This window comes from Portunus trituberculatus, chromosome 7 (genome assembly GCF_017591435.1).
Source record: "Portunus trituberculatus isolate SZX2019 chromosome 7, ASM1759143v1, whole genome shotgun sequence".
NCBI classification, from domain to species: Eukaryota; Metazoa; Arthropoda; class Malacostraca; order Decapoda; family Portunidae; genus Portunus; species Portunus trituberculatus.
The window spans coordinates 6,019,044-6,031,543 of record NC_059261.1 but is presented as its reverse complement, the minus strand read 5'-3'; the positions used below and the strand labels follow the sequence as shown (position 1 = coordinate 6,031,543).

Sequence of the window (12,500 nt, the reverse complement as noted above, 5' to 3'; positions counted from 1 at the left end):
GGGAAACCGGAAGTATTGAGGACAGACATCCCTCCCACTCAAAGAGGAGGAGGAGGAGGAATACAATGGAATACAAAGGAACCGACAGCAACAGTCCTGCTGGTCCTAACGAGGCTGTCTGTGTGTTGTGTGTCTGTGTGCCTATGCTACCACTACAGATGCTACGAGTTAGAGGCTGGAGGATACCAGGGTGAAGGACACCAGACTGAAGGACACCAGGCTGAAGGACACCAGGCTGAAGGATACCAGGGTTGAAGGAAGGAAATCAAGAGGCCACAGGGAGAGAGGAAGTCAAAGATGTGATAGGAAAGATTGAAGGAGAAGTGACACTATCTGGTACAGGAACTACAAACAAAGAAAGGATATCTTATGAAGGCGCAAAGTCCGTCACTTGAGGGGTTGATGCGAGGTGAATGTCCAACCTTTGCTTAAAAGTTTGTATTGTATTGCTAGGGACAACATGTGCTGGGAGAGAGTTCCACACATTTACAACTCTATTGAAGAAATAATGTTTTGCCTCGTCTGATCTGAAACGCTTACCTGTAATCTTGTAGCCATTATTTCTAGTGGTGTTGGAGCTGTCAATGGTGAGATAGTTGTTTACATTGACGTTATCAAAGCCCCGGAACATTTTAAATCATTCAATTAAATCTCGCATTCGCCGCTTCTCTAAACTGAACAAGTTGAGTTCCCTGAGGCGCTCCTCGTAAGGCTTGTTTAGCAGTCGTGGGATCAACTTGGTGACTCTTCTTTGAACTCTCTCCAGGTTGTCTAGGTCTTTCCTATAGTGGGGTGACCAGAACTGGACACAGTACTCAAGGTGAGGTCAGACGAGTGCATTAAACAATGTGAGAATTACCCATTCTGAAGGAGGAAGAGGAGGAGGAGGAAGAGGAGAAATACAAAGGAATACAAAGGAAAGCCAAACAGCAACAGACCTCTTAGTCCTTTCGAGGCTGTTTGGTAACTACTTCAACTGGCTACAGATAAGAGAGACAGGACAGTACAGGAGAAGGCGGAGGCGGAGGAGGAGGAGAAGGAGAAGGAGGAGGAGGAGAAAGAAGAAGGAAGATGAAGTTAAACAGATAAAAATGTAAACAACGAGAGAGAGAGAGAGAGAGAGAGAGAGAGAGAGAGAGAGAGAGAGAGAGAGAGAGAGAGAGAGAGAGAGAGTCACTTCACAACTAACCATGAAAGTTTGGCATACAAGTTGTTATTTTGTTTCCTTCTTCTCTCTCTCTCTCTCTCTCTCTCTCTCTCTCTTGTACACTTTTCTGTAAACCTAATATACATTTATACATAGAGAGAGAGAGAGAGAGAGAGAGAGAGAGAGAGAGAGAGAGAGAGAGAGAGAGAGAGAGAGAGAGAGTGTGTTCTTTTATGTAAACTAAACTAAAGTAAGCATCTTCTCTAGAGGAGGAGGAGGAGGAGGAGGAGGAGGAAACACAGGAGGAAGAGAGGAGAATAAAAGACACATTATGTAGTTTTTACCTTCCTCCTCCTCCTCCTCCTCTTCTTTCCTCCTCCTCCTCCTCCTCTTCCTCCTCCTCACACTTTATATTCATTTATTTATTAGTTTAATTTCACTTCCTTCACTCTCAACTTAAAATGAGGAGGAGGAGGAGGAGGAGGAGGAGGAGGAGGAGGAGGAGGAGGAGGAGGAGGAGGACGACGAGGAGGAGGAGGACGACGACGAGGAGGAGGAGGACGACGACGAGGAGGAGGAGGACGACGACGAGGAGGAGGAGGAAGAAAATGAAAATGCAATAATGGTAGCAAATGTAATCTCTCTCTCTCTCTCTCTCTCTCTCTCTCTCTCTCTCTCTCGTGACTCACTCTTGGAAGGTCATGAGAGAATGAGGTTTTGTTACTACTACTACTACTACTACTACTACTACTACTACTACTACTACTACTACTATTACTACTACTACTACTATCACTACTACTCCACTACTACTACTACTACTACTACTACTACTACTACTACTACTATTACTTCAACTACTACTGCTACTACTACTACTACTACTACTACTACTACTACTACTACTACTACTACCACTACTACTACGGTTTCTCTCTCTCTCTCTCTCTCTCTCTCTCTCTCTCTCTCTGTCACTAAATGTGTCTGTTATGCATATATGTGCGTGGGCGCGTGTGTGTGTGTGTATGTACGTGTGTGTGTGTGTCTATGTGAATGCCTGCTTCACTTCAAAACAACGTAAACATTTAACACACACACACACACACACACACAGACACACACACATAAACACTTCTATATCCTTTAACACTCACCACGAAGAGCAGATTGAAGATAAAAAGGAGATATTTAACACATTTCATCCCAGTATCTAGAGCCATGGCGAGGGTGAACGTGTGTGTGTGTGACCGCGAGCACCAACCCTCCTCTCTCACTGTCCAAACCTCGACTGACTCATAGAAAACCCGCCACTGAGAGAGAGAGAGCGAGTGAGAGGGAGAGGGAGAGAGTGAGAGAGTGAGAGAGAGGCGGAGGAATACACAGGTAAAGCCAAAATGTGAGAGATACGGTTTGGAATAAAGAAAATGAGAGAAAATAAAGACGCGTATTGTTTTTGTTAGTCTTTTGTTTCCTTGGCGTGTTTAGGAGAGAGAGAGAGAGAGAGAGAGAGAGAGAGAGAGAGAGAGAATTTGGAATAAAGAAAATGAAGGAAATAAAGCCAAATATTGTTTTTTTATTGTTGTTTTACTTGTTTTAGAGAGAGAGAGAGAGAGAGAGAGAGAGAGAGAGAGAGAGAGAGAGAGAGAGAGAGACTGTTTGGAATAAAGAAAATGAAGTTACACGTTGTTTTTGTCCTTGTTTTGTTGTTTTGGGAGGAGAGAGAGAGAGAGAGAGAGAGAGAGTAGTAATGGAATAAACCAAATGGTATTATTCTTCTCTTACTCCTGTTTCACGTTTTTATTTATTTATTTATTTACTATTATCATTATCTTTGTTATTATTATCTTTGTTATTATTATTATTATTATTATTATTATTATTATTATTATTATTATTATTATTATTATTATTATTATTATTATTATTATTATTATTATTATTATTATTATTATTATTACATTATTTATTATTATTATTATTGTGTGTGTGTGTGTTGCTTCATTTTGGTTTTGTTTGAAATGTTTCTTGTGATGAAATAAAGTCACGTATGTCTCTCTCTCTCTCTCTCTCTCTCTCACCAATACTTTTTTTTCGTCAATGCTCTCTCTCTCTCTCTTTCAATATTAATATTTGCTCTTTCTCACCAATACTTTTTTTCGTCAATTTTCTTTCTCTCAATACTTTGTTTTCTCTCTCTCTCTCTCTCTCTCTCTCTCAAAAATTTCTTTCTCACAATACTTTTATTCATCATTATTCTCTCTTCTCTCTCTCTCAATGTAAACTTATTTCTTATCAGTACTTTTATCATTATTCTCATCAATATAAACTCTCTCTCTCATTACTGTTAACTTCTTTCTCATCGTTTTATTTTCATCATTATTTTTCTCTGTTTTATTTTCATCATTATTTCTCTCTCTCTCTCTGTTTTATTTTCATCATTATATATCTCTCTCTCTGTTTTATTTTCATCATTATTTCTCTCTCTCTGTTTTATTTTCATCATTATATATCTCTCTCTCTCTCTCTGTTTTATTTTCATCATTATTTCTCTCTCTCTCTCTCTCTCTCATCAACGTAAACTTCTTTCTCATCAGTACTTTAATCATTATTTTCTCATCAATACAAACTCTCTCTCTCTCTCTCACACAGAGGCGTCAAGGAAACACAAAAGGAGTTATCACAAATGTCGTATTTTCATGTTTTTACAATTTCTCTGCAATGGCAAAAATGTAAAATATCTTTCTGAAAACCATAACAGCATTTATCTTTATTTATTCTTATCATCATCATCATTTCGTAAGATAAATTAACAAATAGACATTCTTTTTATTTCTATTTTTTAACGAGGAAAAAAGAACAATTAAACTTTTTTTTTCTTCCTCAGCGAAAAAAAAATACGTTTCCTTAATTTTTTTTTTTTTTTTTTGTGTGTGTGTGTATCACGTTGGGAAAGTCTACGCTGAGACAAGACAATAACATGTACAGCTGCTGTTGTAGTAGTAGTAATAGTAATAGTAGTAGTAGTAGTAATCATTCTGTCACCTATATACATCAATACTCCAAGGCTAACAGGCGTGTACTATCCTTTACACACCTGCAGTGACACACACACGTGACACACACAGGGGTGACAAAGGTTCTGTACTCTGAATGCTTGTCTCTCACCATCACTACTTTACAAAGCTCTCGATTCTTTAAGTAAGATGGGAAGGCTGGAAAAGGGCAACAAACACTAAAAAAAAGGCCCACTTACTTTCCAGTCCCCTTGCAGGTTGATGTTCATGTTTTTAAGGGTATTTTTATGTTCCTGGTGATAGACTGACAAGATTTCTGGTTTCTTAAAGGGAGAAAGTGTCTTGAAAACCTCGCTAATTGTCTGTGTGGCCTTGTAAAACAGTCCTGATGAGAGAGCAGAGTGTTTCAGAGTACAGATGTCAGACTTGTATTCTCAAACACTTCTATGCTTCATCTCCACTATTTCAAAAGGCTTTATCTAAATTTACATGAGTTTTTTAAGGTGTTCTTACAGTTTTACAGACAGAGTGATAACATTTTTACACTATTAACTGGAGAAACACTCTTGAAAACCCCACTAGTCATCTCTGTGGCTTTGGAAAACAGTTGTGGTGGGAAAGAAGTGTTTTAAGCAAGTTTTTTTTATGGTTCTAGAGGCAGAGTGACAACATTTCCACATTACTAACTGGAAAACACTCTTGAAAACCCTGCTAGTCATCTCTGTGGCCTTGAGAAGTAGTGGTGAGAGAACAAAGCATTTTAGAATACAGGTTTGGAGCCCAACACACCTGCCTAGAATCGTTAGGTCATTATGTTACAAGCCCGTGACAGCCCCACACCTGCCCAGCCCAGCATTACAAGACTGCACACACTGGCTACAGTAAAGTGACCCTAAGGTGTGTCTTTTGAGGTCACAGTGCCACACACACCTGTGAAGGATGCAAGGGTGTGTACCTGTGAGTCGTTAAGCCCCCCCACAACTGTCCTGGACCCCACCACACCTGTACATCTCCCAGTACAGATTTGTGGGTCACTTCGCAATATGATTACAAATGTGTCGCACCTCACAGGTAACTAACACACCTGTACACACCTCAGATTCAAAGGTAACGAGTCTACACACCTGTTACTATCACAGGTAGGGCCACACACCTGCACAATAGAACAGGTCTGCATTTTTGGTGTAAATTGCCTTAAAAAAACCATAATATTTTTCAAGGATATAAATAGTTAAGATGATTTCAAGCCTAAATAAAGCATTGAGTGTTGTATTTGCTACTTTATTAATTATTTATCTATTTATTAACTTGTTCATTTGGTTAATAATGCTCTGGCTGGTGGTGGTGGTGGTGGTGGTGGTGGTGGTGGTGGTGGTGGTGTGTGTGTGTGTGTGTGTGTGTGTGTGTGTGTGTGTGTGTGTGTGTGTGTGTGTGTGTGTGTGTGTGTGTGTGTGTGTGTGTGTGTGTGTGTGTGTGTGTGTGTGTTTTCACTGGGATGTTATAATGTTGAATAATTGGTTTTCCTCTTCAGTATATCTTATAATACCTGATATCTAAACTCTCTCTCTCTCTCTCTCTCTCTCTCTCTCTCTCTCTCTCTCTCTCTCTCTCTCACATATTCCTTTTTGCTGCCTGTATAAACTAGCTACCTCTCTCTCTCACACACACACACACACACACACACACACACACACACACACACACACACACACACACACACACACACACACACACACCTTTCTCACACAGTTAGTGGCCTATGACCTTCCCAAAAGCTTAATATATTCAGACAGACAGATAGATAGACAGAAAGACAGACAGACAGACAGACAGACAGACAGACAGACAGTAACCAAACCTCACCTCAAGAACCAAAGACTATTAACAGTACAAAGTCAGGTAAGGGTGAAAATCAAGGATATTTTCATCTGGTTCTGAGCCTTATTGCTCTGGATATGCATTATGTGACACTGCCAAAGAAAACGGGAGTATTTAAAGGTCTGTGGTGAAAAGACAGTGGTATTTTTTTGAAGGGATACAAAAGAAAATGATAAAAATGAGGAAAAAATAATAAGAGTAAATTTTTGGAGAGAGAGAGAGAGAGAGAGAGAGAGAGAGAGAGAGAGAGAGAGAGAGAGAGAGAGAGAGAGAGAGAGAGAGAGAGAGAGAGAGAGAGAGAGAGAGAGAGAGAGAGAGAGAGAGAGAGAACAAGAACTATATATATACACAAACAAATACATTACATCACCCCTCCCTACAATAACTTCTCTCCTAAAGTAAGTCAAGTTTCACCACAACACACTCACACACACACACACACACACACACACACACACACACACACACACACACACACACACACAAGCAATGCATACAGCCAGGACATAGCATAGAAGCAAATGTATATAAAATTAACAATAAATAAGAAAAATATGATACAGGCTTTGCAATATGCCCCCCCCTCATACACCCTCTCTAGACCACCCCCTCCCCCTGGACCCTACCCTCCAGACCCCAGGGTAAACACACACGCACACACGCACGCACACACACACGCACATAGGCACTAGAGGCTTAATAACACAGCAATGGGTAAGTGCAGTGTGGTAGCCTTCCTGGTGGTGCTGGTGGTGGTGGTGGTGGTGGCGGTGTTGAGGGTGAAAAAATTAAACCAACGATATACACAGGAATGAATCAACACCACCGGCCCCCCCTCCCGCCCTGTTTAGCCCCCCCTACAGACACACAGACAGACAGACAGGGGAGGGATAATTTTTTAGACCACAAACGGACTCCTCGTCAGTCAACATTCCGAGGAGTTGGTGTCAGTGGTGGTGGCGGTGTTGTTGGGGGTGGCGGGGTTTGGGGTGCTGTTGGTGGTGGCGGCGGTGGGGGGGATGGGGGTCTTCTTACTCCGAGTCAGCCGGTCTAATTCTGCAGCTGCGTCGGACCTCATCGCTGCCTTATCTGCTGGGAAAACATCAAGTCAGTTCTTCTTCTTCTTCTTCTTTTTCTAATATGAGAAGTCAGTCAAGGGCAACAAAGAAAATAATAAAAAAAAAAAAAAGGCCCACTTGATTGCCAGTTCCCTAAGAGATGAAGAGTTAGCCACAGTGCAGGGACAAATGTGAAGTGAAGTCAAGTCGTAGGAAGATGGAAATACAGAAGCAGGCAGGGAGTTCCAGTGTGTGTGTGTGTGTGTGTGTGTGTGTGTGTGTGTGTGTGTGTGTGTGTGTGTGTGTGTGTGTGTGTGTGTGTGTGTGTGTGTGTGTGTGTGTGTGTTTCACTGTTTGATCTGTTTGATCTGCTGCAGTCTCTGACCAGACAGCCAGACATTACCCTACGGAGCGAGCTCAGAGCTCATTGTTTCCGATCTTCGGATAGGCCTGAGACCAGGCACACACCACACACTGGGACAACAAGGTCACAACTCCTCGATTTACATCCCGTACCTACTCACTGCTAGGTGAACACTGAACACTGAACACTGAACAGTGAACAGGGGCTACACGTGAAAGGAGACACACCCAAATATCTCCACCCGGCCAGGGAATTGAACCCCAGTCCTCTGGCTTGTGAAGCCACCGCTCTAACCACTGAGCTACCGGGCATGTGTGTGTGTGTGTGTGTGTGTGTGTGTGTGTGTGTGTGTGTGTGTGTGTGTGTGTGTGTGTGTGTGTGTGTGTGTGTGTGTGTGTGTGTGTACATACACACACTGTGATATACACTATGATATCTAGTCAATCTTCCACCTTCTTACCACTTGATGTAAGGGAAAACAAGGGAAAACAGAGAGCAAATGTGTTAATATTGAATACTTAAACACTTCTCACTTATAAATGCCTTGAAATTGGGAACACTCTCTCTCTCTCTCTCTCTCTCTCTCTCTCTCTCTCTCTCTCTTGTTTACTTAAAGCCTTCTCTGCAGTGTTACTTAAATCTAAAGTGAAAAAAATTAGACAAACAACTTAATACTACATACTTAAACACTTTTCACTTATAAATGGCTTGAAAAGGGGATAACAGCCTTACTTATATACTCTCCTGTTTACTTAAAGCCTTCACTGTGCTGTTACTTATATTCAAAGTGGAGAAAATTGACTTACTTTACATTTATCCATTTAAGTGTTGCAAGTTTGTGGGGCATGGGAGAGAGGGAGGGACTTGGAAAACACTTTGCATACTTATTTGTGCTAAGAGAGAGAGAGAGAGAGAGAGAGAGAGAGAGAGAGAGAGAGAGAGAGAGAGAGAGAGAGAGAGAGAGAGAGAGAGAGAGAGAGAGAGAGAGAGAGAGAGAGAGAGAGAGAGAGAGAGAGAGAGAGAGAGAGAGAGAGAGAGAGAGAAAAGACAGCACAAAAAGTTAAACACAGCAATATCTCTCTCATTTAACACAGCAGCTGTTAGGACACATGGCACAGCACTGACACAGCCTTCAAAACAGCAGAATATCAAGCCCACAGCATCACAGCCACCAGCACCACAGCACCACAGCATTAACACATTCTGAACAGCAAAGGATTGGGGAAAAATATCTTAAACTGCAACATGCCATACTGTAAGGGGCTGAATGGGCTAAATGGGGCTCTTGAGGGCTAAAATAGGGCTAAAAGATGCTATTGGGGGCTAAAAGAGGCTGTTGTGGGCAGAATGGGGCTTGTGGGGGCTTAAATGGTGCTGAAAGGAACTGCAGGGGCCTAGATTGGGGCTGAGAGTGCCTGAGTGGGTTTGTGAGATGCTGAGTGGGGCCTGAATGGGGCTGAGAGGCTGTTGGGGGCTAGAATGGGGCTGAATGGCACTATGGGGAACTGAATGGGGACTAAATGGGGATGTTGGTGGCTAAAATGGGGCTGAAAGAGGCTGTTGGGGGCCGTAAGGAGTTGAGAGTGACTGATTGGGGCTGTGAGAGGCTGGGAGGGACTGAATGGGACTAGGAGGGACTGTAGTAGTAGTAGTAGTAGTAGTAGTAGTAGTAGTAGTAGTAGTAGTAGTAGTAGTAGTAGTAGTTTTTTTCCATTACAATTAAGAAAAAAAAAGAGCGACTTATGCTAAACTTAATTTCTAAGACCAAATATTACCATGGCTCCAGTTTTCAATGTACTAGCATGTGTGCATACATGTACGTACGTGTGTGTGTGTACCCCCAAAAAACACCTTAAAAAAACACCCTAAAAAAGAACAAAACCATTAAGAAAAACACTGGTAACTCCTGCAGCCATGAAAACAATAAAAAAAACACACTTAAATATATAAAAATTAACACACAACTGGCTGTAAAAATAACAAGGTAACTATGAAGCAACAATGAAGGTACAGGGAGTCACAGTAACATAGCCAGCACACTGAAGCTTACACAAGGCACCTCTGGCACCTCTGGATACCTTTTAGAAGCCAATACCTTTAGTGGATAGATGGCTAGAGGGAGTGAGAGAAGGAAGGTGTTAGGGAGTGGAGTGAGAGATGAATATATAGAGAGATAGAAAAAGAGGAGAGTTTAAAAAAATAGACAATGGTGTGTGCTCTTCAGTGTTTCAAAAGGGTGTTTTTCAGAGGTTTGGATTGATTTTGAGGGTTTTAATGGTGTTTTTGTGGTTCCAGTGGTTTAAGAGGTTCAGTTGAAGTTGTTAGGGTTTTTAAGGGTGTTTTTTGTGGTTCCAGTGATAGTTTTAAGAGGTTCAAATTGAAGTTAATGGGGTTTTTAAAAGTTTTTGTGGTTCCAGTGGTTTGAGAGGTTTAGTTAATGTTATTGCAGGTTTTAAGGGTGTTTTTGTGGTTCCAGTAATAGTCTGACAAGAATTTAGGGTGTTTTGTGGTTCCAGTGATAGTTTGAAGAGGTTCAAATTGAAGTTGTTGGGGTTTTCAAGGGTGTTTTTGTGGTTCCAGTGGTTTAAGAGGTTTGGTTGATGTTACTGTGGTTTTCAAGGGTGTTTTTGTGGTTCCAGTGATAATTTAATGAGAAATTATGGTACTTTGTGGTTCCAGTGATAGTTAAAAATGTTCCTATTGATATTGCTGGAATTTTTAAGAGTGTTTTTGTGGTTCCGATGACAAATTAACAAGAGCCCTGCATCACCACTGGACACAGACACAAGAACACAGCTGACTAATCTCTGTGGCCTTTGAAAACACCATTAGCCCCAGAAAAACCAAGCACTGAAGAACACAAATGCGAGAATGAACCAGGAAACACAGCAAGTCGATGAATAAATGAATGAATGAATGAAGAAACCTTGGCATGTGTGTGTGTGTTTAATTCATCATGCGAAGGAAGGGAGCAAGAGGGTGGTGGTGAAGAAGGGGCTAGGGAGGTGGGGAGCAAAAGGGGCCTGTAAGAATGCAAGACAACATTACAGTGATACAATCTTTCTGTACAGCCCACCTTTAGTGCAGGCTCGTCCAGGCTGCCTCCTCGCCATAGACTGTAGGGGCACACATGCAATGAGGTTTAAGTTATTGAGGGTAATGGTTCATGTGATTGTGAGGGAGTCAATGGGAGATGTTACTGCAGTTCTCGAATGAATGATGTTACAGCAACTCTTACTAATAACTGGGTCGTTGGTTCTTAATGACTTTGTGTGAATGAGGGAGGGAATGAAGTAAATTTGTGATGAGATAGGAAAGACTGGTAGGAAATTAATGAGGCTTGGTGATGTTATTGGTCGTATTAATAAATGTGTGAGTGAGTGATGGAGGGAAAGAAGCAAGTTTGTTGGGAAATTAATGAGGCTTGATGTTATTGGTCATATTAATAAATGTGTGAGTGAGTGATGGAGAGAAAGAAGTATGTTAGTGATAAAATATGTACTATGGAAAGACTGGTAATGAGTTTTGTTGATGTTACTGTACTTCTTTTAAAAACTTCTGTAATTGAATGAAGGAAGGAAAAAAGTATGTTTGTGATAAGACTGAGAAAACACTGCTAGGAAATTAATGAGGTTTGGTTATGTTACTGAAGTTAATCGTTCTTAATGAGTGAATGAGGGAGAGAAAAAGTAAGTTTGTGATGAAATATATACTAAAGAATATTTGCTTAGGAGAGACTGATAATGAGGCTTATTTATGTTACTGGACTCAAACTAAAAACTGAATGAATGAAGGAAAAAAAAAGTATGTTTGTGATGAGACTGAGGAAACACTGCTAGGAAATTAATGAGGTTTGTTTATGTTAGTGAAGTTGGTTCTGTGGGAGTGAGGGAGTGAATGGGTGAAAAAATGTTACTGCAACTCTAATAACTGTGTGGCTGGTTCTTAATGATTGTGAGTGAATGAGGGAAGGAAAGAAGTATGTTTGTGATGATATATGTGCTAAGTGAAGACTGACAAGTTTGGTGAGATTACTGCACCCTTAACTAATAACTCTGGGGAGTGAATGGGTGAATGGGAGACAGAAACAGTGAATAGGCAATGAATAGCTTACATCATCTCACTGCAAAAGATAGTGAAGACATGACAGAGGGAGATCAAAGAAATAGATCGATTTTGTAATGAACGAGTAAATGGGAGAGATAGAAATAGTGAATAGCAATGAATAGGTTACACAATCTCACTTAATAAATGATAGTGAAGAGATGACTGAGGGAAATAAAGGAAATAGTTTATGATTTTGTAATGACTCAGTAAACGGGAGATTCGGAGATAGAAATAGTGAATAGGCAATGAATAGGTTACATAATCTCACTGCAAAAGATAGTGAAAAGATAACCAAGAGAAATAAAAGAAATAGATTGTGATTATGTCTAGAAATTATTGCCAGGAAATAAATAAGAGAGAGAGAGAGAGAGAGAGAGAGAGAGAGAGAGAGAGAGAGAGAGAGAGAGAGAGAGAGAGAGAGAGAGAGAGAGAGAGAGAGAGAGACAAAGTAAAGATGCATGGAAAGAAAATAGGAAAAATCGCCACTCAACACCAACAAAATCACCATCATCACCATTATCGTCACTATCACCATTAGTTCTAAAAATCACCAAATAAACAAATAAAATAGATGAATAAAAAAACAAATAGAAAACCCACCAATAGATCATCATTATCACCATCGTCATCACCATCACCACCATCATCATCACTCACCACTCAAAAAACAAAAAACCATAGAAAACACCCCAAAAAATCACCATCACCACCACCACCCATTATCACTCATCACCATTATCATCACCACCCATCATCGTCACTCACCACCCAAAAAATAAATAAAACAAATAGAAAACACCCAAAAAAATCACCATTATCACCATTACCACCATTATCACCATCCTTGTCCCTCACCATTAGTCTTGATGCCGGCGGTGGGGGGGCTGTTGATGGCCGTCTTCTTACTGAGGAGTGAGTTGAAGAAGTTAGCC

The 12,500-nt window shown here is 40.8% G+C and overlaps 2 protein-coding genes across 8 annotated transcripts in view; both read right to left on the bottom strand.

Moving 5' to 3' along the window:
• LOC123520029 (CD63 antigen-like) overlaps window positions 1–2,453 on the bottom strand; it is a 43,039-nt gene extending 40,586 nt beyond the window's left edge. The window contains exon 1 of the mRNA XM_045281873.1: window positions 2,302–2,453. Within this exon, the coding sequence (XP_045137808.1) occupies window positions 2,302–2,367 (66 nt within the window). The 5' untranslated portion in view covers window positions 2,368–2,453. The remainder of the gene's footprint in view (window positions 1–2,301) is intronic.
• Window positions 2,454–3,817: 1,364 nt separating this feature from the next.
• LOC123520012 (cytoplasmic dynein 1 light intermediate chain 2-like) overlaps window positions 3,818–12,500 on the bottom strand; it is a 21,795-nt gene continuing 13,112 nt past the window's right edge. For 2 of the 7 annotated variants that reach the window (XM_045281806.1, XM_045281830.1), the window contains 2 exons: window positions 12,424–12,500; window positions 3,818–7,131 (listed from right to left, as the gene is read on the bottom strand). The exon at window positions 12,424–12,500 is cut by the window's right edge and continues 47 nt beyond it. In XM_045281806.1, the coding sequence (XP_045137741.1) occupies window positions 6,965–7,131; window positions 12,424–12,500 (244 nt within the window). In that variant the 3' untranslated portion in view covers window positions 3,818–6,964. Of the gene's footprint in view, window positions 7,132–10,537; window positions 10,578–12,423 lie in introns of all 7 variants that reach the window. The other 5 variants (XM_045281820.1, XM_045281839.1, XR_006679151.1 and 2 more) reach the window with 4 other exon arrangements.